The 27995-nt window shown below is 52.7% G+C and overlaps 6 protein-coding genes across 6 annotated transcripts; 3 read left to right on the top strand and 3 right to left on the bottom strand.

Moving 5' to 3' along the window:
* Nucleotides 1-395: 395 nt before the first annotated feature.
* LMH87_006210 (uncharacterized protein) lies at nt 396-1804 on the bottom strand (the record flags this gene model as incomplete). The annotated part of the gene is made up of 6 exons (XM_056204061.1): nt 396-719; nt 795-1290; nt 1343-1439; nt 1492-1503; nt 1560-1643; nt 1702-1804. 6 exons carry the CDS (start codon nt 1802-1804, stop codon nt 396-398), a joined length of 1116 nt encoding a protein of 371 aa, XP_056059455.1.
* A 428-nt stretch (nt 1805-2232) lies between these two features.
* Nucleotides 2233-3941, top strand: LMH87_006211 (uncharacterized protein; the record flags this gene model as incomplete). Its single annotated transcript, XM_056204062.1, has 2 exons — nt 2233-2448; nt 2520-3941. 2 exons carry the CDS (start codon nt 2233-2235, stop codon nt 3939-3941), a joined length of 1638 nt encoding a protein of 545 aa, XP_056059456.1.
* A 1216-nt stretch (nt 3942-5157) lies between these two features.
* Nucleotides 5158-7506, bottom strand: LMH87_006212 (uncharacterized protein; the record flags this gene model as incomplete). Its single annotated transcript, XM_056204064.1, has 7 exons — nt 5158-5386; nt 5503-5866; nt 6001-6009; nt 6203-6299; nt 6373-7061; nt 7122-7149; nt 7201-7506. The coding sequence occupies 7 exons, from the start codon at nt 7504-7506 to the stop codon at nt 5158-5160; spliced, it is 1722 nt and encodes a 573-aa protein (XP_056059457.1).
* A 9853-nt stretch (nt 7507-17359) lies between these two features.
* Nucleotides 17360-19368, top strand: LMH87_006213 (uncharacterized protein; the record flags this gene model as incomplete). Its single annotated transcript, XM_056204065.1, has 5 exons — nt 17360-17943; nt 17992-18331; nt 18636-18747; nt 18932-19040; nt 19137-19368. 5 exons carry the CDS (start codon nt 17360-17362, stop codon nt 19366-19368), a joined length of 1377 nt encoding a protein of 458 aa, XP_056059458.1.
* Nucleotides 19369-19647: 279 nt separating this feature from the next.
* LMH87_006214 (uncharacterized protein) lies at nt 19648-23415 on the bottom strand (the record flags this gene model as incomplete). Its single annotated transcript, XM_056204066.1, has 5 exons — nt 19648-19912; nt 19967-23055; nt 23112-23232; nt 23286-23326; nt 23389-23415. 5 exons carry the CDS (start codon nt 23413-23415, stop codon nt 19648-19650), a joined length of 3543 nt encoding a protein of 1180 aa, XP_056059459.1.
* Nucleotides 23416-23869: 454 nt separating this feature from the next.
* LMH87_006215 (uncharacterized protein) lies at nt 23870-27617 on the top strand (the record flags this gene model as incomplete). Its single annotated transcript, XM_056204067.1, has 3 exons — nt 23870-24045; nt 24098-24191; nt 24240-27617. 3 exons carry the CDS (start codon nt 23870-23872, stop codon nt 27615-27617), a joined length of 3648 nt encoding a protein of 1215 aa, XP_056059460.1.
* Nucleotides 27618-27995: the final 378 nt, after the last annotated feature.

The raw sequence follows: 27995 nt of genomic DNA on the forward strand, positions 1-27995 counted from the left end.
AAAGTCGGCGCGCAGACAGTTGAGAATGCGGTAGTTCAGGTCGCGTTGGTCAAATACGACTGCGCAGGGTGTGTTGTTTATCGTCGCGAGGTCGAGCAAAGACTCCGCAGGTGAGCAGCCAATGTGTCGCTTGCGTTTGCTTTGTTGCTGCTTAGGACGAGTCCTGATGCATCGTAAATGCTGTCCGGATTGAAGTGGGCCCGCCCCGATATGCAAAGCTCGGCCAATCACGAGAGCGGAAATGAGGCGCCACAGCGCACACCACTTTTGGTCGAACGCCTGTGTCGCGCTACAGCTATTGTGTGTGCTTTTTAAAGATGTGCGAATTTGGCATGCAAGAGAAGGTATTCTATTCAATCTAACTTTTCGAATGGGCAATGTAAAGTGTGTGCAGGTCAATGGACAACACTCCTGAAGCTCTGCTCAAAATCTACCCCAGCCACGTGCCTACCGATAAAGATGATCTTTCCGGAAGTGGGACTGGGTTCATCGCTTGCTGGAGCATCAATCAACTCGAAAATTTCCCGTACCCCTTGTAGCATCTTGATGTCGCCATTGTCGAACATCAGCCGGCCTTTGGAGCGATGAATCTCAAACCTTTGAGTTTCATTGTTGCCAGGGAGCTCATTCTCCCAGAGAACTTGTCTTAACCACTTGTCTACTTGCTCGACCTGAGCCGGTTTCAGCGTGTCTACTGGTATCGTGATGGTTGATAGGTTCTACGACGGTCAGTCCACATTGCAAAACCGCACATATTACAGTTGTTACACAACTGCCGGGTCCAATGAACTTACAGGGTCCAAGTGACTGTGCGCGTTCGTTTTCGGCTCAGGCTCGTTGAATTGGTCATACGCGTGCAAGTCAAGCAGAAAGCCTTCCAGCTTCGGCACGACGCTCTTTTCCGTGACATGGATTTTTGCCAAGCCGTTTATAGACTGGATTCTGTCCTTGACATTTTGAAGCTGTTCTGGTGTGACCAGATCCGCCTTATTCATGACAATAACATCTGCATGCGATATTTGGACGTGAGCGGTAGTCATGACAGGGCCGTGACCGTCATGCTCGTGGCCTTCAACCTTGCCGCTGGGGTCGTCGAGGCTCTTCAGGATGTTCTTTGCATCGACAAGTGTTACGATACCATCGAGATAGATGGTGCTTCCGAGGCCGTCGTCAACCCAGAAGAGAGGTGCAAGGTTGCCAGGATCAGCCAGGCCAGTTGTCTCTAACAAAATGTAGTCAAACGCGCCCTTCTTCGCCATGAGAGACTCGATTGCGTTGACGCCAGTGTCCCTATTGCAGTTAGAAATCACGTTCCTGAGAGCTGAGACCTTGACAATCTTACTTGACCGAGCAGCAAATGCAGCCGTTGCCAACTTCGAGCCATTCTTCCACTTTTTCGTCGCCTTTATTGACGGTAAGGGACTTTTCAATGTCAAGCGCTGCAGCGAGTCAGTAGAGCCTCGTGACTGTGGAATGAAGATAACTCCTTACAATCTCCAAATTCTATTACAAAAGCAGTCAGTACATCATGCAGAAATTATCGTCGGTTTGCGTCATACCATTCATAATCACGGCAATTTTCTTGCCATGTTGAGCGGTGAGGATGTAATTTAGAAGGGTTGTCTTTCCAGCTCCGAGGTAGCCTACATGCTGTCAGATATATCTGTGTGTTTGTTCCAGCCGTCGGGTGTACAATCTCACCTGTCACAATTGTAATGGGCACTTTGACAGTAATGTCTTCGTTTTCCTCTGCAAGCCCCGCAATGTCAACGAGCTCTGGGGGAGCATCGTCGTCAAAATCCATGATGGCGCGTCCTGTTAAAAAGGGCTACCGTCTAGGCAGCTGCTTGTACTCGATTTTAAATGGCGAAAGGGTAAAGATCCCACTCAGGCTAAATCGCATAGACTCGCACGCCGAAATTGTATAACACAGGTCAAGGGTAGCCTAAATTTGAAGGCTGATGATGTAACTAACAGTCGCGCGAGCAAAAACCCGGCTCCAGGTACCCACACCATCCTGTTGTGGCGAGTGCGCTCCATGCATTTATCAAGCTCCCCAACCGCCAGAATATGCAACTAGTGAGTTCGTAGGTTGAGCTCCGTATTGTGGCGTCCAACTGCCACATCAGGAGAGTGTGCGCGCACGACACTTTACACGCCCAGACAAGCCTGTTTTCTGTTCTCTTGATCGTTGCGCCGGGCACAGGCCGCATACATTGTCATTCGTCCGAGATGGCACTGGCACCTAGCTCGCCGAGGCTGCCCAGCCCTCCGCCAGCTGCCGAGATACAAATGACCCCGAACTCACCGTCTGGCGGCCCAGCTGCGACACTCGAAACGACACAAATGGAACAATCTCTCCTCGATGCCAACTCCAAAAGAAGGATACATCCTGGTACAAAGGCTGCCGATATGGCGGCTGGTCCGCCACTGGTGCCTCTGAGCGAGGTAAATCGTGCTTGCCAATCCCCGTTTGGACGCCAAGATTCCCAGATTTGCTAACAGGAAACATGGTACAGTTGGAATCGGCATTTTCACTACAGGAGCACCTCGCTGCTCTGCATTATGACCTCACAGCGCAGGGCACTCGAGCACTGACGCGAGCGACAGCCCATCAAATTGCGCAACCTCCCACCGGTATCGATCGAACACTGTGGCTCTACGAGCTTTGCCGATTCCTCATCTCGCAATGCAACACCCTTATTGTCGGATTTTTGTTTGATACACCGCCCTGCAGTGCTGCAACGTGCCCTGAGATGCGCGCGTCCGAGTGGCAGTTTCTCTGTGCCGTGCATGAACAGCCCAAGAGCTGCTGCGCAATCGACTACTGCTGCCACACTCTCGACTGGGCTGCTAATGTAGTATCGGATCAAAACATCTTCCCGAGTCGATTTGTGATACTGAACGACACGCAAAGCAAAAACGTGGGCCTGAAAAACCTGGTCAACGTTTTTCGTCGTTTGCACCGTATCTTTGCGCACGCATGGTTCCAGCATCGCAGTGTGTTTTGGGCAGTTGAAGGACAGAGCGGGCTCTATGTCTTGTTCAAAACAGTATGCGATCTCTATGACTTGCTGCCGGCCGAGAACTACAAGCTGCCGCCTGAGGCAGAGGGTCTCGAGGCGCCGGAATCTGATTCCGAGCCAGTAGCGAACAGGTCGCCGTCCGCGCCGACAGCCCTACCGAGAATCTATCCCAGAATCCTGAAGCCAAGCTCGCCACCACAGCAAAGTGCAAGAGGTACAACGAGTCCTGAAGACAACTTGCAGTCCCATGGGCAGACCACAACGAGGCGGCATATTAGAAGTAGCCCTTCGACAGGCAGTGCCGTGATGACCGTGATGGAGACGGACGAGGAGGAGGCCGACGGATTGACACGAGGACTGGATGGCATGCATCTGGCCGCCCCACCGCCACCAAACCTGTCTCTCTTTGCAGATGAACCCGAGAATGCAGAAGTGCCCGCTGCCGTGAATGAGGCACTGGATGGCAAACCAATGGCACAATCAACTGAGACATTTAAGGCTGATGATAAGTCGGAGGAAGCCAACGAGGCTGCCGCAAAAAGCGACACTAGCGAAGAGCCAAAGGCAGGGTCGGCAGTTGTTGAAAAGAACGCTAATGTGGCCGAGCCCACCGCCGAAGGACCCTCCACACCAGCAACGCAAGACAGCGAATTGTCTCCAGTCCCTTCAAGAGAGGCAGAACCAGCAGTCGAGAGCGCGGACGTTATTTCTGCTGACCGTGAGGTGCCATTGACCGACCATTCGGGTGCAGATGCACCGGTCGGGCAGGAAACCGAGACGACTAACGAAGCAGCGGACACTTCAAAGCCGAGTGAGAGCGATGACGCTGGATCGCCGGAAGGCTCCTCCACGACAGAGACGACACCATCGACCACAGCCACGTCGACAGAAGAAGCCGCAAAAGAAGGGCAGTAATGCGCACTATTATAGTCTACTGGAGCAGCTTTTGCTATCCTAGCTTTGCAACAATACTATCAATTGCTACGGGCCAAAAACAACTGGCGAATGTGCACTGAAGGATACTTTCAACAATCAATGCCATGATCAAGGGCGCATCCCTGCAAGCCTGGCTAGTGTGAATCTCCCGCGTCGTTCGTGCCGTGTCCGTGGCAGTGGGAAATGTGTCGGTAGCACACAAGTGGCGCCGCCACGCATCAGCCACTTCGTTTCTCCAGCCTGTCCCTTCAGTGGCTGCGACACTTCCTCGTACAGTCGTACCTAAATATTGCTCACCCCCCCCCTCCAACCCGAATTCTGCTTGCAGCGCCACGGCGGCCGACAGCCACGACCGACTCGGGCTTTTGGATGCCTTAGATTACTGTCAAAAGTCCGGATCATCCCAGAAGTCTGGATCGCTTTCGGCCCTAAGCTATCAATCTTTTTTTTTTCTCTCTTTTTTCCCTAGCGCTCAGAGGTCGGCGCGAGGCCGTCGTCCCTACGGACCCTTTGCCTACCACAGCATTTGTCCATGCCAAAGGAGAAACTTGCATTCACACGCCCCTACCCATGTTCTTTTCCTGGGGGTCCCCTCGCAAGCCTTTCTCCACAGGAAGAATAGCCGATATTGCAAAACGGAATAGCGCTTTGTCAAATTTCTTTTTCTTATGTTTCGCGTTTTCTGGTCTCCTGCTTCTTTAGGCTGGTCATCTGGACCATCAAGTCATGCAGTCTGGTTCCCCCTCTCAGGCTCCGCGAGCGGCCTGTCCTAAACGAAACAGGGCAGAAACTGGCGAGGGGGCACAGCAGAGGGACACCGTAGGATACATCACTTTCATGCCTGTTGCAGGTCGCTCTACAGAGGCCGGGTTCTAGTCCCTCAGTACATTGCTCTGCGACAAAGAAACAGAGAGGGGCCACCCGCGATCTTGTCCGCATATCTTACTTGGTCACCATACTCTGAACATAATAGGACGTCGTTTAGTCTCCTGCCGAATTTCCTAATCATGGCCGTACTGCTGGGCTCGTTCCTGATACAGACACTGTAATACTTGGCGCAGATCGCGAACGAATAATTGCCGCTCTCACGTGGGCAATGCAATGTGGCTGCCCAATCCTTGCTGGCAGCGAGCCTATGGATATTTCATTACTAAACAAAAGTGTACTTTTTCTAGCCACGCTTCTTTCTTGCCGTCTATTGTTCAAGGTCCGCTGCGAAGTCGAGCTTGTCAAACAGCTTCCCCATAACTTTCACGTAGTCACGCTGCACATTGGCGGCTGCGTTATGTCGCTCGTCAGCAAAGTTGCGGATACTCTGCAGCATCGGGCTGAATCCTTCGTTGTCCCGCAGCCACCATCGCGTGGCGTCCTCGTCGTGAAACAGTCTCGCCATCTTTGACCGAAATGGGAGAGTTTGGATCGACCTGTTTAGATTTTCGTCCACTGTTAGTATTGGTTCACGAAAAGGAAAGCGTGCTTGAATGAAAACATCTGGCCAAAGTTGGCCTAGTTGACCGATGCACAATGAGCAGTCTCTTACCCCATTGTTTCCAGTAATGCAAACTTTCGCCACAACCACACCCGGTGGCGCGAGTCTCGAGGTAGAAAGAGTGCCACCAGTACAAGAAACGGCCCGAGACCCAAAAGAACGCCCTTTGGCGTCGACGGCCAGTACTCCAGCGCCTCGAACAGTTGGCATACGGTATAGCTGTGCCTGACCAGATCTGCCATGAGCCTTTCTCGAGAAACAGTCTTGGCCAGCGACTTGTGTAATATAATCAATGCGTGCCACTCCACTGATACGATTGTTGAGCTGAGGAGCGGAGGAGTGTAGAGCAATCCTGGTTCGCAAGGATCGATAATGTCGTCTGGATCTGGCTTTGGACGCCACGAATAGTCTCGAACTGCATAATTTGGCGCCGTTAGTACGGAGTCCCACGTGTCTCTCCAATTCATCAGTTGGATTGTGATTTTCTCGTGTTCTTCGGAAAAGTCCGACTCGGAAATTCCCCCATCGGTATCAGAGAAAAGGACGGACATGTCGTATCTGATTATGTGGAGCCGTATCAAACGCTCCTCGGCTCGCCACCTTATTTCGTTCGGCTCCTGGTTGATTTTATCTCGATAATATGCGGCGGCGCCAGTAAGCCAATCCCGTGAAAAGCTAGATCGCACTGTTCGCAAAAAAGCAATACTGGCATCAAATCGGGAATACCACGTTAGACAAATTTGACCAATACGTGTTTCCATGACTGTCTGAGGAGTAAACAGCTTGGTGAAAAGCTCCAAAGCCGCTCTTTGGTGGCCCATCAGGTTCAGCCAGTCACCCAAGTATTCCTGTGACGTGAATGAGCTAGGTCACTTAGATCAGGCAATATAAGTGCCGAAAATGTACAGGTGGCCAACGAACCTCGATTGTTGCCAACTGTAGTATACTCAGAAGAGTTGGGAGATTGTGCGTTTGCTCTTGCGCTAGGCACTCTAAGAGTAACGTGATGCTGCGGTTATAGTAAAGTAGAAAGTCTCGAAGCTTTCCTTCAGGCTGTTCGATGATTCTTAGATAGGCAGCAAAGGCAACGACTGCATTAAGCAACAGCTGATTCCTGGACGCCTCGATAATCATACCACGAACAAAGAAGTTGTCGGTATCGTTGGTAAGGGAGTAGTGATGACAAGTGACGTTTTCGTACAGATATTGTAAGTGCATTTGGTAGTCATCTGGTAGGTTGGAAAGGTTTGGATCTCCCATCATAACGGAATGAAAATCAGATTGGTAGTTTCCGGGAAAAAAGTGGTCTCGCGAGGTCGCCGTGGAGGGAGACGGTGACAAGCTGTTGTTCTCATGCGAGCTAGGATCCGATATCTGAAGCACAAGCTTGTTTTTTGGCGGTCGCTTCAGAGAAGCACAGTCTTCATCTTCGTCCAGTATCGTATCGAGCGTCACGGAGTGTTTGGTTTCGTCGTGCTCCACGTCGTCGGAGTTTGATGATGTTGGGCTTTGGTTTGAGGCAGAAGTAGACGTAGATTCCTTTTGCCGTGAGCTTCCCTTTGATGCTGATGGGTCGGGATAGACACAGTCTCTGCCTCCTTTCCGACAACCTGAAAAGAGAGTTAGAGGTAGGTGCAAATGAGTACATGGAATGCCTTCGAAATCCTTACGTTCACATATTGGACGGGCCTCGTCACACTATGAAGTCATTAGTACTATTGCCACGTATAGACCCAGATGATTGATTACCTTGACTCTGCGGCCCCGGCAAGTAAAACACCCGGACCTGGTCCTGCGATGCTTAACCTGTTCTGCGTCCGCAGCGGCTGCAGACGCTGATTTTCGCCTCCCTTTTGCAGTTGCCGGTTGAAAAGCGAATGAAGGCCCTGAAAATCCGGTGAAATGACCAAAATTCTGGTAGTTGACTGGAACAGTATTGACAGGCAGATGTGGCCCGGGTAAGTAAGGGTAATTTAGCTCCTCTGGGCTCATAGACGCGTGCGCCTCTGCGCCGGCCATCATGGAGGAGAGAAACTGTGGGTAGTTTCCTGCCATTGTGTCTCTTTTTTCTTGTGATTGAAATCCGTTCCCATCTCTATATGGAAGGTTGGATAAGGTACGAGGCATAATAACCTAGAGCCACCAAAATCGTAGATGTTCCTTGCTCTCCGTTCGTTACGAGTTCCCGGGCTGCAGCGGATAAGAACAGAGAGATTCGGCATCCAAGAAGCGAAGTCCGATCAACAGGTAAATGGTGCTGTAATCCGATCGAACACAAAGTACTGATACTCAGAAACGCACTCATTCAGAACGAAGCCGTTCGTCACTGGAGCGCAAGGTTGAAAAGCTTTGGCTTTCAGCGTCGTTTCAAGGTAAAGCTTTGGCGAAGTGCGATATGGCGCTTTCGGTGAAAGAGAGAACCGAGCTGCTAGAGTAACTGTCCACCAACAGCTTAATATGCAGAATGAAGAAAAAGCCGTTAGGTCGTCGAGGTGCTGCCTGTTTCTTGCGTCCCTCTCGCGGATACGCGAGGCAATACTATTCTGATTGCCGAGATCTGGAGCAGGTAGAAGGTCGAAAGTGGTCGAATAAAATGTCCTATTCGTTCGGAAAAGAGCCACGAGGGGATGGAAGGTAACGCAGCTTCTCGGCGGCGGTCAGTGTCGGTAGTTTTGGCGTGCTTTTTCGTGCATCACACTGCTTCTTGGGCGGCGGGTTGTTGATGAAGAGACGGAAGGACAATCGCTGCCATGGGCTTGGTTGAGTATGCGTCCAGTCTCATGTGGGATACCACCGTGGGGTCTGTCACCCATGAAAGAATGTGCTGTAAGGTGCTGCACCTTGTTGCAGATCACCGATGGGTTGGCACTCCTGGCCCTTGACTGGCGGGGTGCAAGGGCGGGAGAAGTGGCCGGCCGCGGATAGTATACGATGTGTAGCAGGATTTGATCTGTATATGACTGTATGTTCGACAGGGAAGAGAAGTGTCAAAGGCGGAAAAGAACCCGAGCTGACATGAAAGAGAAGGAGGAGGAAGAGGGGCCAATGGGGTTGGATTGGTGGGCAGAGCAAGATGGCTCCGCCCAGGGCAACAGTCGTAGATAGATGAGCGCCCACCGTGTTAGTCTGGCTGAAGCCTGATTGCCACAACCGCTATAGCTTGGTGACTCAAAAATACATGGGGGCCCTGCATCAATGATATGTGATATTCTGACGAGAGAATGAGTGAGCAAGTCAATACATTTGTGTTGGGATGTTCCCTGGAAATGTGCCGGCGGTAAGACCTATTAGAGCAGCTGGAAAGGCCATCGATCATGCAGCAGCGGCTAAGACATCCTAAAGGGAACCAAAGGGCAAGGACTAACACGTATTTGCCTGCAGAGGGACGATGTACACCCACAGACAGCCAGATCCAGCACTGTCCCGCTAGCTGCAGCAAGGAGGGCGGTCACCTGGAGTGGAAAAGATGGGCCTAGTCGATTGGGAAGCACGAGTGAGTGCTGTTGACTGGTGGCGCTCAAGTGTGGTAATTTTGAAAGAACCCTGTCGAGCTACACTAACAGTTCCAGTATGCAGTGGGATGGAGAGTCCTGCAGCTCGTCCAAACAGGCAAGTGGCCAGGGAGCCACTAATGTTGGAGAGAGTATAAAGAGCCTCAGAAGATAATGGAAGGAGGCACAGCAGAGTAGAGACAAGAAGGTATGGAGTCAAAGTTAGAGATGAAGCTCTTGCTTGGTCTACTTAAGGCCAGCTCAAACTAGCTAGGCGACGGCAGCTGGCAGTGCTGGTAATACTTATAAATGTCGTTGAGCATGGCTTTTGCTAGTGTGCGGAGCATATTCGATGAGAGTTTCAGGCACGCAATCAAACCAACCCGCGGAGGCCCTCATGGCCAAGGAGGATTGGAGAAACACCAACCAGAGCGGAGACAGGGCATATGAGAGACGAGCGCAAGCCAAGGTGATCCCCAAGAGCATCTTTGTGGATTCTTGGTGCGGCGACAGCGAGGGTGCCCGCTCAAGAGGGTACTTTGAGAGGAGAGCCTGGGGTGGCCAGGCGTCTGGAAAAGGACAACGGTTCCCAGCTGTGTGGAGTGCTGGTAGTTGCCGTGTTGTGGCTGGACAAGGACAGGGGCGTGGCGTGCCAGAAAGTCCATCATCAGCCATCCACACACATCTTTAGACGGATGGATGTGTGTTCCGTCTAGTAGGTGGTATTGGCGGTGGAGACGTGTGGTGTGGATGCAGACACTAATGGCGATCTGGGACATTGCTACCGGCCACGAGGGCTCCGCAGAGGAGAGGAGGGCCAGACTGCTTTTTCAGCGCAGGTGGGTGCCTCTTCTCCAGCATTGAACGGGTCGCTGTAGCGTGGATGCGTGGTTCGGCCGGACTGATGATGGGATGAGCGAGGATGGGCGCGCGAGCGAGTCGTTGGCGTGCGGAGTGCCTGGGCCCCAAGTTCTCCCGTGGTTCCTGTCGGCCGGGAAAGGGAGCATGCAGGCGGCGCGCAAAAAGGACAGATGACAGCGGCATCATGCAACGGACAATGGCAGCTGAGAAGCATGGCGAGATCAAAGCAACAGCAGAAGTAGGCTGCGTCCGATCAGCAAGCCACCTCAGGCGGGCAAGGGCCTGTGGGGGATCACCGACGAACTGGACGCGCTGGCGCCCGAGCAGCCTGTCGTATTGACTTCTGGCTTAGATCCGGTAGGCAGGGCGGCGGCGGCGGCGGCGGGGTGCCTAGTAAGGAAAGGCGTTGACGCAGCGGCGGCACACGGCAGAGGAAGAAGTGGTGAGCAGGCAGTAGCTACCAGTAAACCGCCGAGCAGGTACTGCCTGGTGCAACTCTCGGCGGTATCTTTATTATTAGGCTGTCTCTGCCCCTGGCCTCGGTGACGAAGAGGCGGGAGAAGAAAGCCAGATTCTCCGCGCGTGCCTTGCGCCGGGCTGTGCTCCGCTCGTTACCAGTCGCCATTGCCATCATCTGGCATTATCACGGAATCAAGCACCAAGCAGCCGCTCCCGAGACCCAAGAAAACCGAGGCATTGGTAGTGCAACGTGTATGCCCTCGACCCAGACGCAGCCCGTTGCCTTGGTTGCCTGGCTTGGCAATGCAACCGCGTCAGACAGGTATGTACGGCAGTCGCTCAAGTACCGTCCTTAAACGAGCTAGTTTGAACATGCTCGAGCCAGCGTGAGCTGTCGACGGTACAGATGGGGAGTCGGTCGCTCCTTCGTGGAGAGACCTGCCTTCGCTGCTAATGCCCGGTCATCTACGGATGCTGGCCGCCATCTGCAGGCCAGTCGTGCATCGGTTATCCTCGTCCAGCATACCATTCTACCCACCCCCGGCCCCATATCGCGTTCATTATCCAATAGACTCTTTTCCAATGCCTGTAAATTTGTCGCAGGAAGCACATGCTTGCCCGCCGCCTGCTGGCCCAAGCTTCACGCCCGCATCTCCCAGTACAGTTTGCACGGCAGTTGGCAGATTTACAGCTGGCCGGCCTGTGAGAGGCAAGCTAGCAAGGACAACTCAGCGAGCAATTCAACAACAGTCCTGCGGTTGCATACAGCCACAACCGCCTCCCCTGTATGGCGGCCTTCCCCAGCGGCACGGCCCTGCCAACTGCTTGCCTGCCCAACAGCGCCCAAAGCTCATTCCATCGGATGTCGATGAGCATCTGGTGGGCCAAATCTGGATTCGACTTTAATTAATTACGTTTTGCCTTTTCCCCTTGTCAATTTTGTTCGTTCTTCTGTCAATTATCAGTATCCACAAGGAGTACAAAAACCTTGCACTCCATTTCCGTGGCGCATGGCGGTAGTAAGTGCACGCTACCGTATTGTCTGTACGAGTTTTGTACTAATAAGGGTCACAATCTGGGCGGCAACCGGGCAATTGGCACCGGGCAATTGGCAGCTGGCAATTGAAGAAAAAGAAAAAAAAGGCACTATTAGCTTGTAGCTAGCACTGGTGGTCTCCATCTACCAGTACGATTGCAGAACTTACAGCACTCTATGGGCAAAATGTTTGGCCTGCACTCTGTCGTGCAGAGTAGTAGACTGTGTAGTGCTACATAATCACCAGGAAATGTGCCAACCACTCAGGCGGCAATAGTTTCTAGCCGCCGAAGCAACCTGAGCGAAGGGAAGAACTATATCGCAGCCGATTATTCGTCGCGGCGGGCCTTCCAATTGTCTTCGCTGCTCCCACTCCCTACCTGAACCAACTAGTTATTGCCAGGCCTCCCCGGCTTGGTGGTACGCCCGGGGTTATGTGATCAGCCTTGACAGCAGGCTCATGGATTCTCCCCATCAACCTATTTTATTCTCCTTGAAACCAACCCCAGAATTGCGCCACATCTGTCAGTAATCGCAAAAGGTCGTATCTCCGGCGTTTCGGTCTTCTTTTCTTCTTTTCTTTTGTTTCAAGGCATGCGAGGCGGTGTATCACCCAGTGTTACCAAGCCAGCCTGCCCCAACCAGTTACACACACATTGGCGTCGAAAAACCTTAATCATTTACTTGCAGCATCCTGTCGGCCGACGCGAAGGTTTTACAAGGGTTTACTTTGGGGCCCACCTTCCGCTGCGACTGCCGCTTCGACAAAGTGACAGACGTTTCCAAGACAAATGAAGTGCTCCGGAACGTGACAAGGCCGTCACCCCTATGCATTGCCGTCGGAAGCTTGAATCGCGATGCCTGATAAAGTGGTTCTGAAGCCCATCAAACGGCACACGATATCCAAAGTCAATTGGCCGGCGCGATGACGTGGCTACCGCTGGCTCATGGCCTTTTAGGCCGTGGGCCGTGGGCCTTCAGCACCAAATCATTCCAGGCAACTAACGAGCTGGCAGCTTGCTGGCTTCCCGGACTTTGCTTTTTTTTTTCTAATTACAGTTGATAAGGCTGCCCGCAGTCGTTCGATTGTTTTGCTTGTCTCCACCGAAGATCCTGACTCTTGACAAGCCCAAACGTCCAAAAACACTCCTCTCACATTCGAGAAGGGTGAATGGATGGATGGGCGCGCGTCAAGCTTGACCGGCAAGGCGACTTTCCGTTTTCAGAGCACGGACAATCTACCAATAATAAGACAAGAAACCAGATGATGCATTGAGGCTTGGCCAGCTGTCGGCAAGATTCGAATCAACATCCCCGCAAAGCGTTTTCGACTTTGTGCCCAGTGCAGCCACGCAATGCGTGCGTGATGACAGGGCCAAGCTGCACCTGCCGCAGGCTAACGTTAGTTAGTGAATTCATGCACGCGATGCCACCAGACTCGCCCAAGAACATGCTAGTTAATAAGTTACATACCGACGCCGCGACGCGAGCTGCCACACGCCGCGGCTGGAGAATGCACCCAGGCTCACCACCACAGCACTCCGGCCAATGCCTTGCCGCAGGGACTAAACTAATAAGACTCGTTCGGGCCATTATGCCCGCGCCCCTTGCAAAGTCGAGAGCATGTTAAGCTGAAAGATAACAGGTCGTATCCACCGGGCTGCAGCGATGTGGTACTTTCACTCCACAGCTGTCGAAGGTCCACCAAAGTGTAAAGTTCTTGTGAGGCTTTTTGTTAGCAAGTTGGTTACTTGCTGCCTGCCCTCGCACATCCATTGTGGCAGACGCAAGCCGCGCATTGAGCCGTTCTGGCCGAAGGCCGCGTGGGGCCGTTCAGACGGGAGTCCAGGTCGAGCAGCAAGTTCTGAGCAGGCTCTGCCGCCACAAAATGGAACCAACGTGCCAATGCCATAGCTGTAGCCATGGAAGGCGCGGGAAACGGTGTGGCTTCGACCGTACGGTCATAATATCCCGTAATTGTGTTCCCAACGGAAGGCGGTCTGGCAGGGCTATTACCGGATGCTCCGGTTCAGGGTTCCAGTCGACACCAGTTAAGTCAATCTATCAGCAGCAGCAGCAGACCTTGCTCCCTGTTTTCAATTGAGTAGTTTGCTAAGCCATCAGTTGCAAGAAACAGGTGTAAGTGGTGCTCTGTCGGCTCTTTCAGTGACGATCGTACTAGCAAACGATCAGCAGGCCCTCGACCGTACCAACCGGCCCGAGTGACGGCGTCGAGTGGCCGCGGTTCATTTCTTTCTCCGCTAGCCCAGCTGGATAATATCTGGAGCTTGGCCCCTGGCTGAATTCTCTGTGCTGTATCAGTATTAGTCGCACGCAGCCTTATCAGAATTAAAGCTGCCAGGGGCCTTGAAAACCCAATTTAGCGCCAGTCTCTTGACCGGACCATTCTAGATCACAAACAAAATTTCCGCAGTTTCTTTTCATCTCAACTGTACAGATGTGCAGCACATCTTGCTGTGTCCTCCATAATCTCGGTCGCTTGAGCGCGAAGCCGGAAGCCCTAGCTCTAGAAGATGCTGAGACCCCATTCGAAGTGTGCATACATTTTCTAGGAGAGGCACCTAGGTAGTCCGTCCAATTGTAAAGAAAACCTTCACTAGAATCGAGGCGCTTTCGCTCCTGCCATGGTGGCGAGCAACGCGAACCCCAGCGATAATGAGCCACCGCTGCTTCGATTGAACGCAAAAGCCCATCGTCAGCACCAGTCGTGCCAGTAGAAACCTTTGAAGCCACACTCATCCGTGCACTGATCCCGCAGCGGTCAATGGCGTGGATCCGCGCCAACGCTGGGCCGTGGGGTAGTTAGCCCTGGCACAACGCAGCAGCCAAACATTTCGTGTACGGGACTAGTGCTGGATCTGGGTATAGTACACGGCAAAAGACCGAAGAACGAACTAGGACTGCCGATCTTACTGGAAAAAGAAGTTGGTCTCTGTTGAATTACTGTTGATTGACTAGGAAAGACAATGGCGCGCCCTGTCGGGCGCTGGATGACTAGGTTGGGGGTGATGGGTCTTGGTTTCATTGCAAAGCTCGAGAGCGAAATGGTGTTTGGAAGCTGAGCCCTATTTCTTTCCGCGGCGCGCAGCCGGCCACTTTCCATCTAAAGCATGTTAGCAACTCGAGTTAAAGAGGGCAAGGCAATCTCCGCAGATAGTGGCTTCAGTTTGGAAACCGTCCGGGGGGCCCCAGTCTAGCCGTCGATCAATAATCAAGGCCCGCCTCTCCTCGCTGGTCAGAGCACAGTGCATCATTAGCTCGATTGGCAGCCTCCGCGGGCATCAATTGTCCTAGGGAGAAACGTGGCCAGCCCAGTGTCGCATATAGCCGCCGTACAGTCCACTGCATAGTCATTGACACATCGGTATTCGTAACCAGCGCGGGGCTTCAGTCACGCCAAGGCCCGGATCGTCCACTCAAAAATTATATGTTCCGGCAACAAAGCACCTAGATTTCGCAAGTAGAAGATATTAGCACACTGGCACTAATAACTCAGATCGCGAGGATTGCTGCGAGCGCTCGGTCGTTGATTGGGAAACTCATCCGTACCCTGTTTCTAGCGGTGAATTCCACACCCGTCAAGACATTGCCGAGGCGTGCATGGAAATGAACATCACTTGTTCACGCGCCACTGTCCTTCAAGATTTGATATCGCAGATCAACAGTTTTCCTAGATTCTGTTGACCTAGTCTGCATGTCGACAATACGCGACGCTTTGATGTGATGCAATATGCAGACTTGCTGTGACGTTGCATATCCAAAACTGCTGTGAGACCTGGTCCTTTGACTGCCAAACACTTGGTGCGACATGCCCATTTGTCACAATGGATGGAATACTTGAGTCGCTAGTTCTGGCGAATGCCGAGGCAATCAGCTACTGCGTCGACGTAGCACAGGAGTTTACATATCTCCCGTCCACAAGCGGGCGGTCCTTGATCCAGAGTACAAGCTTGATCTGACGGAACCCTGTCTGCTGTCAAAGAAGTTGTAGATATTGAATCTTTTGCGGCCTAAACTGACGAGGGGATGATAGCCGGCACGCTTGACGTTAGACCAGCATTGGAATTGAGCCCCTGGCTATCAGGATGGTTTATGGAGATGCCGCCTCTTCCGAGAAAACGGTCTGATCGTGAAATCACGGTCGTTGATCGTAGTTTGGTTGGCCATGAAAAGCCGCGAGTAGGCCATGCTGATAGTATCATCAACACGGGCCGCTTTGGCAGAGACTGCCGAACGGATGGGCGTTTTGTCTGACTTCGACATATGACACTGTTCCTCAACACTCTAAAACAAACACTGCTTTGCATGGTGAAAGACAATTTACAATTACATGGTGGCAGCGATTCTTGTACCAAATGCAGGGATCAAGAAAAGCTTGGATTGGGGCGAGCAGATGCAGCTGCGTGTCGAAGTCAGTAGGCACACACAGCAATTCGAGGAGTACGCACGCATCACTCCTTCTCTATTTTCTGTTTTCGCCATCTTCATTAGTCTCTCTCCAACGACACTACTTAGAGTGTTCTAGGCACGGAAAGACTTGTCCGCCGCGACGTGCTGACGAAACACGCAACGTCATATCGGCACTTTGTCAATCAGGCGTGTTCCACTACTTGCAAGCCAAAATTCTCTTATTTTTACCATTTTCGCGTCTTCCTAGCCCAATACATCAAATGTCTGTGCCAACGTAGGAGGCCGCCCTGGATCAGATAAGAGGATGCGGCCGCACATGCTTGCAAGACTAACAAAGTCAACTCAGCTAGCGGAGTTGCACCCGTGGAGGGACAATTAGTCGCACCATAAAAACCACTATTGATTGGCCATGCCTTCCTGCGAGAGAAATATTTAACCTTTTGCGCGACGTAATAACGGACGTCCCACGGTAAAGGCTGCATCAGGGGCCACCCCAGCGGAAAGCCCAGAATCCGGTGCTTCATGTCCGGCGTCACTGAGACCATTCTGCGGATGTCGTTGGCCGGACCCCTGCTGGGCGGCTCTATGCACAGACTGACGGCCTATATTTGACGGCTTAAGATCGGCGCACGATGTAGCACTCTTCACTCTGTATCGGAGCTCTGTGCAATGTTCGATTCCTTGAATCACTTTAAGCACCGGCCATCCCTCACGGAGCGGACGATGAATCCTGGTTGCCTTGGGTATCCCTAATCAGGTTCTAGGAGGCTTGTTTGCAATGTCGTAAGGTGGCGTTCAATTCCCCGCTTCCTCCTTGCGAAATGGCACGAGTTGTTTTCTGCTGAGTACGGTCCTGGCCAGAGCCAAGGATGATTAGTCCTTTCCATGATGGCGATTAATATATTCTCAGGTGTCCTATTCGCTCACGAAGAACCCAACTTACGGGGGACAGCCAGCCCCGCGAGGCTGGGTTCCTACGAAAAAGCGAGAGCCGTCGAGACGGGTGGAGCTGTCTCGGGCAACTGACCGACTTCAAGCGATAGGGACAATTACCCCGTTGTTGGTAAAGAGTACACATGTCTGCATCAAGTATGCCGACAATATCGAGATGAACGGAAAAATAGCAGCGCGCATGAGGAGTCCATATGCACATCGAGAAGTCTGTCACTCTGATGAAGCACCTACCCTGCAGTACCCTGCAGCCAACCAACTGTGCATGACTGCTCGGTCGTGAGGCTCTGGGAGCCAAACGCGTCAAAGAACAGGTACTCTGATCTCAACATTCACAGCTTTGACCTATCCAGGTCCAGTTACTGTCAGGATTAATTCTCCGACGCCATGCCGCCCCCGGCTTGCTGCGCCCTGTTGGTGGCATACCAGGCTGCTGCCGGTGGACCCCGAACCCCCGGATGCGGGCTCATACACGGCGTGAAACAAATAACGTCTTTGCGCAAGGAAGATCCCCTGACGTGATATTTTCCGGCCTCAGTACGCAAGATCGCGCTATCAAGGGCAAACAGAATTCCGTCTCGACAGCGCCGCATTCGTTTTCGTGACTCGGCATACCACTTCTCACAGCCGTTTCCCTTCCCTATCGAGCGCCCTCGTCCCCAGAGATTGTGTGGCCCAAATGACGTCGTGGTTGGCCGAGGTTGCGTCGCTACTGGACGTGTCGTCGGTGTTTTTGTTCCTCATCACCCTCGTCGTCTTTTCCATACCCGTCTTGATAATATTCCCGCCCATCCCGGTCGAGAGATCCGATGCTCTTGGCCAGACGCACTCCAAGATTGGGGTCCCGCCGCAGGAGAGCAACTTGCGCGACCAATGGACGGCGGCGGCTCGTGCCGCCACCACCACCAACGGTCATGCCAACGGCCGCGCCGGGAGCAGTGGCCGGCCGTCACCGCCCAAGATTCACAGCCTGCACATCTACCCGCTCAAGTCCTGCCAGGGCATCGAGCTGGCCGAGGCGACGGTGCTGCCCACAGGCCTTGAGCACGATCGCGTCTTCTGCCTCGCGCAGCTAAAGACCAGGAAGCCGCGGACGGACCCTGCAGCAGCAGCAGCAGCAGCAGCCTCTAGCAAAAAAGTCGACTACTGGGAGGTGCTGACGCTGCGACAGATTGCGTCCATGGCCAACATCAAAGTCGATCTCTGGGTGCCGGACGCCTCAAAGCACAGCAGGCAGCTAGGCCCGATGACGGGCGAGGACGGGTCCGGCGCCAGCGAAAGCTTCGTGGTCGTGCGCTTTCCCTGGCGCAGTCCCGGCGCCTGGGGACTCGTCGAGACGATGGCTGCCAAGCTGAGCCGTGGCCTGTCCGCCGCTCCCGAGCGCGAGTTCATGCTGCCGATGAGCTTCCCGTCCGCCCACGAAGTCAAAGCCCGCGGCTACTCCCATGCCGAGGTGACACACTTCCGTAACGTGATTCCGTCCCTCAACATGGGTCCCGAGCTCCCTAAAGAGCTCGCCCTCTACCTTGGCCTCGAGCCTGCCAGGCTAGGCCTCTTTCGCCTGGATCCCGCCCAGCGCCGTCAAGTCCTTGGCTGCGCGCCAACGCGCGAAGTTGCAGGTTACCAGCCTGAAATTGACTTTCAGGATGCAGTAAGTAGAAATATTTAGCTCGTTTTCTTCATTCCCTCTTTTCTCTCAGTACATTACTCATATTTCACTGCACTCCGCCAAGCTGATATGCGTGGCTTATGCACACCCCTGCTGTCCCTGTTTCGACCAACTTAGCGTTGCATTGGAGACGTACGTTGGCATCAACAGCGCTTTCGCTTGGTCCACTCAGATCCTTCCCGCCGTCTACCTCCCCAGGCCCTCGTTGAATGAAGATTCACATGCATAAAATTGTCAAATGGAAGAATACATCAAAAGTCTAGATCACTAACGTGGCCGGCTGTAGTACCCACTGCACTTGCTCAATCTCAGCAGCGTTCGAGCTCTGGAGTCAAAGATCCGCCGGGACGCAGACATTGACCGTCTCGATGCTCGCCGGTTCAGACCTAATATCATCGGTAAGTAACACTGCATTCAGACAAGTTGCGTCGGCACCAATCGGTGGCGCGGAATGCTCTCTCCGCGGCCCTGGTACTTCACGTGCCATGAGATGAAGCCGCCGAGGGAGCGGCAAGAAAAGGAAAATGCCGACAGCATGGAAAGCAAAGATTTAAGCTTCTGACGTGCCGCTGTTACTTTTAGTGTCTGGCCTCCCCGAGTATGACGAAGATGACTGGCGGTCTGTTCAGTTCAAAGCTGTAAGCCGCCAGGACGCAGATAGTCTCTTTGACGTTTCTTGCCGAACGGTTAGGTTAGTGCTCACCTTGAAGTCGATTGGAGGAGATGAAGACGATCTCCCAAGCCGAACGCTCTGGACATGCGGCTAACCCACCGTGACGAGTTCCAGATGCAAACTACCAAACGTCGATCCAGCCACAGGTATCCGGCACAAAGTAGAACCAGACTACGCCTTGCGGCACTACCGAGAGATTGATGCCGGTGCCCCCAAGAAGGGTTGCATGGGCATGCAAATGTGCCCCCTATTCTCGCCAGACGTCGCGTCACATAATCTGAAGTCGAGGATCCGAGTCGGCATGGAGATTTCCGTCCTTAAGCGCGGCGCACACCACGCCTTGTAGACTCTTGGTCGTCCGCGTCGAATCACATTAGTCACTTCATTGTGGATTACTTGATGTCATCATAATGTATCTTTTGCATCAAAAAAGTTGTAAAGTAAAAACAAAAACGCAATTCTCCGCGCTCCCAGTGCTTTCCCGTCCCATATCCAGCAGATCATAAACAACATCGAGGAAAAATTAAATGTAACCGTAGTTCCGGCGGCGAGGCACATGTACAAAATATCAACGCCGGTAAACTGTAGTTGTGGCAAGCACAGACCAGAATACGTGACCTCTCAATCACTTAAGGTCGGCTGGCGTCAAGGCTTGCACCATACTGGTGCCTTCGCTGAAGCGTGTTCGGAAAATGCGGTTGGCGTTCTGGAACATGCCATCTTTGAGACTGACGACAATGAACTGCGAGCCCTTGAACCGCGTCTTGATGAGACGTCCGATATTCTGCGTATGCGACAGATCCAGAGCGGCGTCCACCTCGTCCAAGATGTACATGGGAGCCGGCTTGAACTGCAAGAGTGCCATGATAAGAGACAAGGCAACCAGAGAGCTATGAAAAATTAGCGTTTGATATATAATGCTGACCCGATCGGAGTTGACATACCGTTGACCACCGCTGAGTTCCGTGAGGCTCTGCTTCCACACCTTGCCAAGGCAGACTTTGACTTCTAGACCGTCACCAATCGTCTTGCCCTCGGGAGGATCAAGCTTGGCGAAGCTGCCGCCCGGCAGCAGCTCAGAGAAAATCTGGCCAAAGTCGCCATTCACCTTCTCCCACGTTTCCTGCAGAGCCTTCTTCTTGTAGTCATCAAGACTGAAAATCGTCTCCTCAATCTTCCTTTTATCGCGAATGACCGTCTTGATCATGTTCTTGAGAGATACCTCCTTCTTCTCTACACTATCAATCATGTTCATGACCTTCGGGTTGATCTTCTTCTTCATGCCCTGCGAGCGCTCCGTCAAGTTGCGCAGCGTCGACTTGCACTCGGCAATATTCTGACCCTTGAAGTCGTATGGCGTGCCGCTGCGACCAAACTTGTCTTGCTCATCATGAATCCAGTCATGATCCGCTTCCAGACGAGAGACGTTCTCTACTGCAGTTTGCTGCTCTTTGTTGAACTTCTCAACCTGATGACCCAGCTTCTGCATTTCCAGGCCTTCTTCAGCGATACGAGCATTCTTCGAGCGTGTCGCTTCGTCAAGCGCACGCAGCTCATCATCGAATTGGCTCAGTTTGGCGCGTTCATCGTCCAGATCAGCTTGTAGAGAATCATGCGTCTTCCTCAGCGCATCCTGCTGCTTGGTAACATCTTGCATGTCATTCTCTTGCGTCTTGATGTTGAAACCAAGTTCCTGAAGCTGATCACGAGATGCCGTAAGATCAGTGTTCACTTGCTCCAAGTCAAGCTGTACTCCCTGTAGGCGCTTTTGCAAGGCTTTGACGGCTCCCGTGTTCTTTTGTAAATCAGCCCGAAGTGTATCAACCGACTTTTGAAGTTCGATAAGCTTTCCGTCCTTGTTGTTGTCGAAATCTTTCATATCCTTCTCGATACGCTTGACATCCACATTGGCTTCAGCTTGCCGGGTTTTTGCTTCAATTATGCTTTCCTGAAGCTCAGCAATGGTTGTCTTCATATTCTCGACCTCCTGAATAATTGATGAGGAGGAGTTTCCGCTGATTTGCTCTTCGCCTAGCTTAATTTCGTGGCTCTTCAAGTCAAGATCTTGCTTGATGCGACGGGCTTGATCAAGTTTAGACTTTTCTTTAGCCATCTGGGCCTGGAGTTGCTTCAGGGAAATCTCTGCCTCATTGAGCTCACGAGTTAGGCTGTTGAGTTGCTGCAATGTAACTAGGACGCCGCTGGATATTGGAGCACTACCGCCGGACAGAGTTCCCGATGGATCGTAAGAGTCTCCCTCAAGGGTGATACTGCGCATCTTGACACTCGGATCAAACGTAACACGTTTAGCCGTCTCCGCATCCTCGCAAACAAGAGTGTTTCCGAACACATATTCCATAGCAGAGGAAACTTCGTCGTCATACCCAACCAAAGACAGCGCGAGATTCACTTTGCCAGGGGCAATGTTTTGAGCAGTCGCGATCGTTTGAGCGGATGCTTTGAAAGCAGAGATTTTGTTCAGGGGGATGATGGTAACGCGCTTCCTGAGTTTGCCCCTTTGTAAAAGCTGCGTGCCAGTGACTTCTGAATCCACGACCACGTTGTATAGGCGACCACCAGCACAAATCTCCAGTGCCGTTCCTGCCTTGGTATGGTTCTTGTCGAGAGTGAAAAGCTGAGCGACTAGACCCTTGACCCTTGACCGATCGAAATTGGGTACCGGGTCGGCATAGTTGAAGTCAATGTTGGCAACTTTCCTCTTGAGCTTATCCGACTCCTGACGCAAGCCACGAATAGTTTGTTGCAGAGCGGATTCTTGCTTGTACATTTCCTCCTCTTGACCAGGCTCAAAGCCTAGCTTGGCCAGCTCCTTCTCAAGCCTTTGAGCCTGTGCCTTCAGCCCTTCGAGGTCGCGGAGCAAGCCGGCATTTTGCTCCTTGGCCTTTTTCGCGCGCGGCTCTTCCTCCTTCACTCTGCTCTGCAAGTGCGTAATCTTGATCTTGGACTGTTCTTGTGCTGTGGCAGCCGCATTGGCGCGACTTTTCGCGTCTTGAAGTTGGCCTTGGTAACCGTTTTCCTGGCCATCCTTGGAAGCCACACCGGTTTGAAGAGTCTGCAGCAGCTCTTCTTTCGACTCCACCTCTTCGGCTTGCTTGGCGAGGCTGTCCTTCTCAGCGTCACACTTTGCCTTCGCCGTATTGAAAGTAGCAGTCTTCTCTTCTAGGGCGGCTTCGAGTTCGGCGACAGTCTTTTGCAAGGCAAGCTTCTTCTCCTTCTCTTCGGCCAAGCTAGAGTTTTTTAGATCCATGATCGTGGCCAGTCGAACCAGTTCATTGGCATGCTTCTTGACCTTCTCCTCTAGTGCTTGAGCTTTGCTGCCCTTTTTTGCCTCCTTTTCTCGTTGAGCTTGGATCTTCTTCATGTCTTCCTCCAAATGAGAGAGCTCGCTTCGAAGTCGTTTTGCCGATTCTTCCAGTCCAGCATGTCGCTGCTTCTTGCCTTCTAAATCAGCGGCAGTCTGGCGTAGTTTTTCTTGACATTTGGTATAATCGTAAGCAACAACTACTCGAGTTAGTCGCTCGAGGTCGTTTTGCGTCTGCTGATAGTCCAGGAAGGCTCGCTTTTCAGTGCGTAGCTTCTCAAGCTTCGGCTCAATCTCGTCTTTGAGGAGTTCTCTGAGTTCCTGAAGCTTGACCTCTTTCTTGGCCATAGTTTTCAAGGCTTTGTCCCGACGATCCTCAAACATTCGAGTTCCCGCTGCTTCTTCAATCATAGCAAGGATCTCAACAGCCTTCATATTGAGGACTTTTGTGATACGTCCCTGCATGATCAGGAAGTTCGGATTGTTGATGTTGAGTTGGACAGACTGAAACAGGTTCTGGACTGTTTGCTGCTGAGCGCGGTGACCATTGATGAGGTATTTGGAAGTGCCGCCTAGGACAATTTGTCGCGTAACGCTGATTGACGCATATTCTTCGAAGCCGATTGGGGATTTCTTGGTGTCTCGGTTGTCGAAAACGATTGTCACGCTCGCCTTTGTAACGCCAGCTTGGCCGCGCTTGTAAATGAGATCCTTGCAATAAAAGTCAGCGACGGCACCTTATGCGCTTGCAGGTTGAATGATGTTACCTGGAGATTTTGCGCTCGCACTGTCGTCATATTCGTAATACCAAGGACAAAGCAGATCGCGTCCAAAATATTAGATTTACCGCTGCCGTTGAGGCCAGTAATCGAGTTGAAGCTTTCATCCCTAGAGTAGAGTCAGCGATGCACTGCGTTCGTGATGTATCGGGGATAACAAACCAGCCGGAGATGACCGTACGCACGGCGTACGACTTGAAGCCCTGCAGAATTGGTTAGCATCCGCATGAAGAAGAAGCACAGTTCTTCATCTGGAAATTCTTACGTCAATGACCACTTCTATCACCCTCATGATAACGTATTAGCCCTTGATCATAAATGTGCTATGTGAAGCCTTGACTGGCGGCGCATCCAATCTACAGTTGCCCGCTTTACGCGACCGGAAAGTAAACAATCCCTTGTTTGGTTTCTGATAAGCCCGATCGGCCTATCTTCACGTGACCCAATTTGTTCGTGCTTCGAAGTGACGCGCTGGGTCAGAAAGGTCGTGGCCATTTCGCGCTAACCAGATGTAGCTGGAATCAAAACATTGCTGTGGAACGGAACGGCACCTCCACTGACTGCCCTTGCTAATACCTCGACCTTGAACGTCTGCCCTGTAATGTTCTTTTAACTTTCCGGCTGGTCATCATCGCACTTTCTCATGTCTTCGCAACTACCAGAGTCTAGACGATCAAGCTCCTCAGGCCGCCTGCACAACTAGTCAATTTCACCAACCGCCCACGCGGCTGCGGCATCAACTCACAATGGCCGCGATGCGAGGTCCTCGCCTCCAAGTCGGATCCGCGCCATGGATTACCGAAGAACGCTCGTCGGCCCTCCAGATTGTTCAGTCAGAAGTCGAAGAGTTTTCTTTCTCAGCGCGAAATGAAATGGAGTGGCTGAATGAGCATATGGCTGGTATCTTTGACGAAAACGAAACGTACGCGTCTGCTTCACCGATTAGCTCTTCCAGCCCGTTAACACTGAAGTAGGAACTTTGCCGATGCCTTCAAAACCCCAGGGAAGCTACGTGGCAAGACACCGCGCACAATTCGAAAAGCCGTCGCGCCGGGTGATGCCAGAGTGGTAAGTCTTCAAATGTTACTGATGGTGGACAAGCCTAACACCTGCTAGCCGCTTTCCGATGTTTTTACCACGACACCGAATGCCGCGCCTCCGCAGCATATCAACAAGCTACTCTCTCCAAAAGGCATCGGCCGATCACCGAAACTCTTGGCGGCGGCGGCAAAGCCCATGCCCCAGTCACAGTCTACTCAAGATTCCGGCTACTACGGCAGTCAGGATATCGTTGACTCGGCTCCCCCCGTCTTCGATGATTTAGAAAGCAGCTCGCAAAAGCCCAGGGGGGTCCACAATACGAACGTTTCGACAAAACACATACAATCTCAAGCAGCTTTCGCAGCCGTATCCGATAAGACGTTCCAGACTGCCAGAGAGGAACAGTCACAGCACTTCCCAAAGCAGACCGTCTTCTCTGATGCTGAAGCTTCACCGATGCGTCACAATCTCGCCAAACATGTCCAGTCGTCATCGCCCTGGAAGCAGTCGCCACTGAAATCTCCCATCATCCACTCGGATTTGACTGACGTGGCCGATGAAAACGACGAGCCAGACACACCCTCGGAAGCTTCTAGCCCCATTCGACAAGTGGTGCGTAAGAGCAGCCTGAATTTTGCATCGCTTCCGGCCCGAGAACCGCTAGCCGCTGGCAAAAGTGTTGGAAGAGTCTCGCATGTTAGCCACTTGGAGAAATCTAGTGCAGGCAAAAGCCTCGGCCATGCCGCGAAAGATGCCTCTCCAGAACGCGACAGTGACAGTGAGATGGATGTGGATGAAGAAGAAGAGGAGCCAGTCAAACCAATTGTCGGTGACGCACTTAGCCACACGAAGACATACACACAACGGCTCCAGGACCAGATCAATCAGCTCGGGAAGTCAAACGGCGGGACGTTGGGACAAGCTCGCTCATATCCCAATGTTTCGTCCGTCAAGCAGAGTGCGCTGCCGGTGTCACAATCGGACCCGAGCATGGCAGCTTCTCCAACGCGCAACCCAAGCATCAGCAAAGTGCTTCAAACGACACCAGGCGCCTTTCCTGAAGAGGAAGACGACGATGACTGGATTGAGCCCCCGAGCGCAGCCCCCGGGACGGAGACACGCCCTCCATTTCCTAAGAGCTATTCTGCGGACGTCATGGAGGGCATACAAGGAAAGGGCACGATTGGCCAGCCAGAATTTGCTGCAAAAACGGATTATGCCACTCGCTTGCAAACTCATGGCAAGTCTGCATCTGTCTCAACACTTCCTAGCATGGTATCCAATGCTAAGGGTGAGTTGACTCTCACCAAATCCACATCGGTATCTCACGGGCTGGATACTGTCGTAGAATCTCAAGGCCTTGAGACACCATCTGGGTCACCGTCACGATTGTTCCGTGATAGCCCGCTCAAGCAGATGAAGAGCAAGCTGTCGTCTATCTTGAAAGGCTCGAGAAGTCTTCTGGCGAGCAGTGCTGCAATAAGCGCAGAGGGGAAGTCCTCGTTGCTGTCGTCTTCTACAGCTCAGTTCGGAATGCATCCGTCTCCCTCCACTTCTTCATTCGCTCCCAAGACTAGGGTTGCTTCCGACGCGTCACATAAAACAACAGGCTCCTTGAGCCCCGCGAAGACGCGTCGTACGCGAGCTTCCACAGAACGCGAGCGGGAGGACAAGCGCCGAGAAAAAGAGGCGCGGCTCATGGCCGAGCAAATGGACAGGCTGGACAAGGCGCGTGAAAAGGAGCGAGAGAAAGCCCGGGTTTTTAGCAAGGAACAGGAGCGAATTGCTGCCATGGAGAAGGAGATTGCCGCGAAGAAGCAAGAGGAACAAATGCACGCAAAACAGACGCCCAAGGCTCGCAGCAGCCCTCGCAGAGCAAAATCTGACGACGACGAACAGAAGACAATTTCCCAGGATGTGGATATGAGCGAAGCGCCACAAATTGCACCACCATCGGTTGCTAGAACAGCAAGCACCACGCACTCCCTACGAAACCGAGACGTGAAGCGACCGCTAAAACCGACCAAGGAAGATCTGAAGGCGAAGCAAGCCCCCACAGTCATTCGCGTCAAGCCCGGATCTCAGCACTCGCAATTCCACCAGGCGGGCAGACAGTCAACAAATCCACTGGAGGCTGCTAGCCTGCCCAGCTCGCAACATCAGCTGAGCGTCAAAGCGAGCAAAGCGTCTCTACACAGCAAGGCATCATCACAGAGCCTCAAGTCAAGCACCAACACGCGCCCGAAAGCCGCGGAGACCGCTGCCAAGAAGAAAGAAGCAGAAGAGCGAGAGGCACAAAAACGCCGGGATGCAAAGGCCGAAGCAGAGCGCAAGCGTGCTGCTTCTCAAGAAGAGCAGCGCCGCCAGGAGCAACAGCGACGGGCCGATGCAGAGCGCCAGAAAAAGGAGAAGGACTTGGCGGAAGAGCGCAAGATGGCACAGCGACAGGCAGCCTTGGAAAAGGCAAAGAAAACGAAGGCGCCTCCTCCAGTCGCCCGATCTCAGCCAAATGGCCCCCCCGACTTCACGCTCAGCCAGCAGCAAAAGATGGAGGCCCAAGGGAACAGACCTCCCTCCCGCATGATGGCAGGACCTCAGCGACAACAGGCCGAGTCGACCTTGAGCAAAGCCGGAACAAAGCGCCCCGTCGGGCACGAGAGCAATGAAGACACGCAGGACCGTCGGCCGCCGACTCGTGCAGGACCGGCATATCAAGGAAAAGATGCCAAAAGGCGCCGCACTAGCGAGGCCGTCCAAGATGATGCTGAAGGCGGCAGCCTCTCCATCAAAGGCCATGCTGTGCGACCATCTCCCGGCTTTAAGAAGGACGTGCCGCCGAAGTCGCTTTTCCAAAATGGCTACTCAAATGCACCGCCGAGTTCAGTTCATGATTTGTTCAAGGCTTCGGTGACGCATCAGCTCCAAAGCAAGGCTACTCGCCCTGTGGACATGGCGCAGATATCTAAGGGGAACATCCCGTTCGCGCCGAACGCCAACGCTGCTGGTCCTGCTTTCAAGACGCCCGCGCGTCCTGGCCCTTATCTTGCAGCCAAGTCGGCAGCGAAATCCGTGCCTCGCTCTTCTCCCCAGTTCCAGAACGGAGAAGCTATCGACTTGCCTGAAATCGATACTGACGATGAAGATGAGGAGGATGATCCTGGCATCAACAACATTGCAACTTGGGCAGCGTCTCCTGATCTTCGCGCGGCTCTGATGCGGCAAGAAACAATGGACCCGTCGCAGATCTTCGGACCGCCAGCACCGCTGAACATGGAAGAAGTATTCAGTAAGAGCAAAGACAGATGGCACAAATTTCGCGCCAGAACATCGAGTGCCAATTGGAGTGGGCCAGATGGGTTGACGGAGGACGATATTCGCAAGGACATGGCGGCAAGAGAGAAACTCAGGCGGGAGGGAGGCTGGTCGTATGAAATGAGCAAAGATGTGTTGTGAGGCAGAAATGTTTGTGTCTGAAATTAGGGTTGATTCTGCCTCAAACAACGGTCATCCAAGGTGATTTTGGTTTCCAGCAAGGCACAGGTTCATCTTTAGAAGGAAGCAGAGCAGCATTGGAGTCCTGGTTTATTGGTCACTGGCGTTTTGATATCAATTTTTAATCATGGATTATCATTCTTTAACGGTACTACACGCATTATAGCATCAAACATCATTCAACTGCAGTACCGCGGAAGCATTTTGCGCTTGTGAAAGTGACAGTGAAGCAACTAATACCGTTGATGATTACGTCGTCGAAATGAAGTTGCTGTACCATGAATGCGAGTCGCGCTAGTGGCGGGCTAAGTGGGGCGCTGCTGGTGGCCGAACTGGGGC

Source organism: Akanthomyces muscarius, chromosome 1, assembly GCF_028009165.1.
Source record: "Akanthomyces muscarius strain Ve6 chromosome 1, whole genome shotgun sequence".
Classification (NCBI taxonomy): Eukaryota; Fungi; Ascomycota; class Sordariomycetes; order Hypocreales; family Cordycipitaceae; genus Akanthomyces; species Akanthomyces muscarius.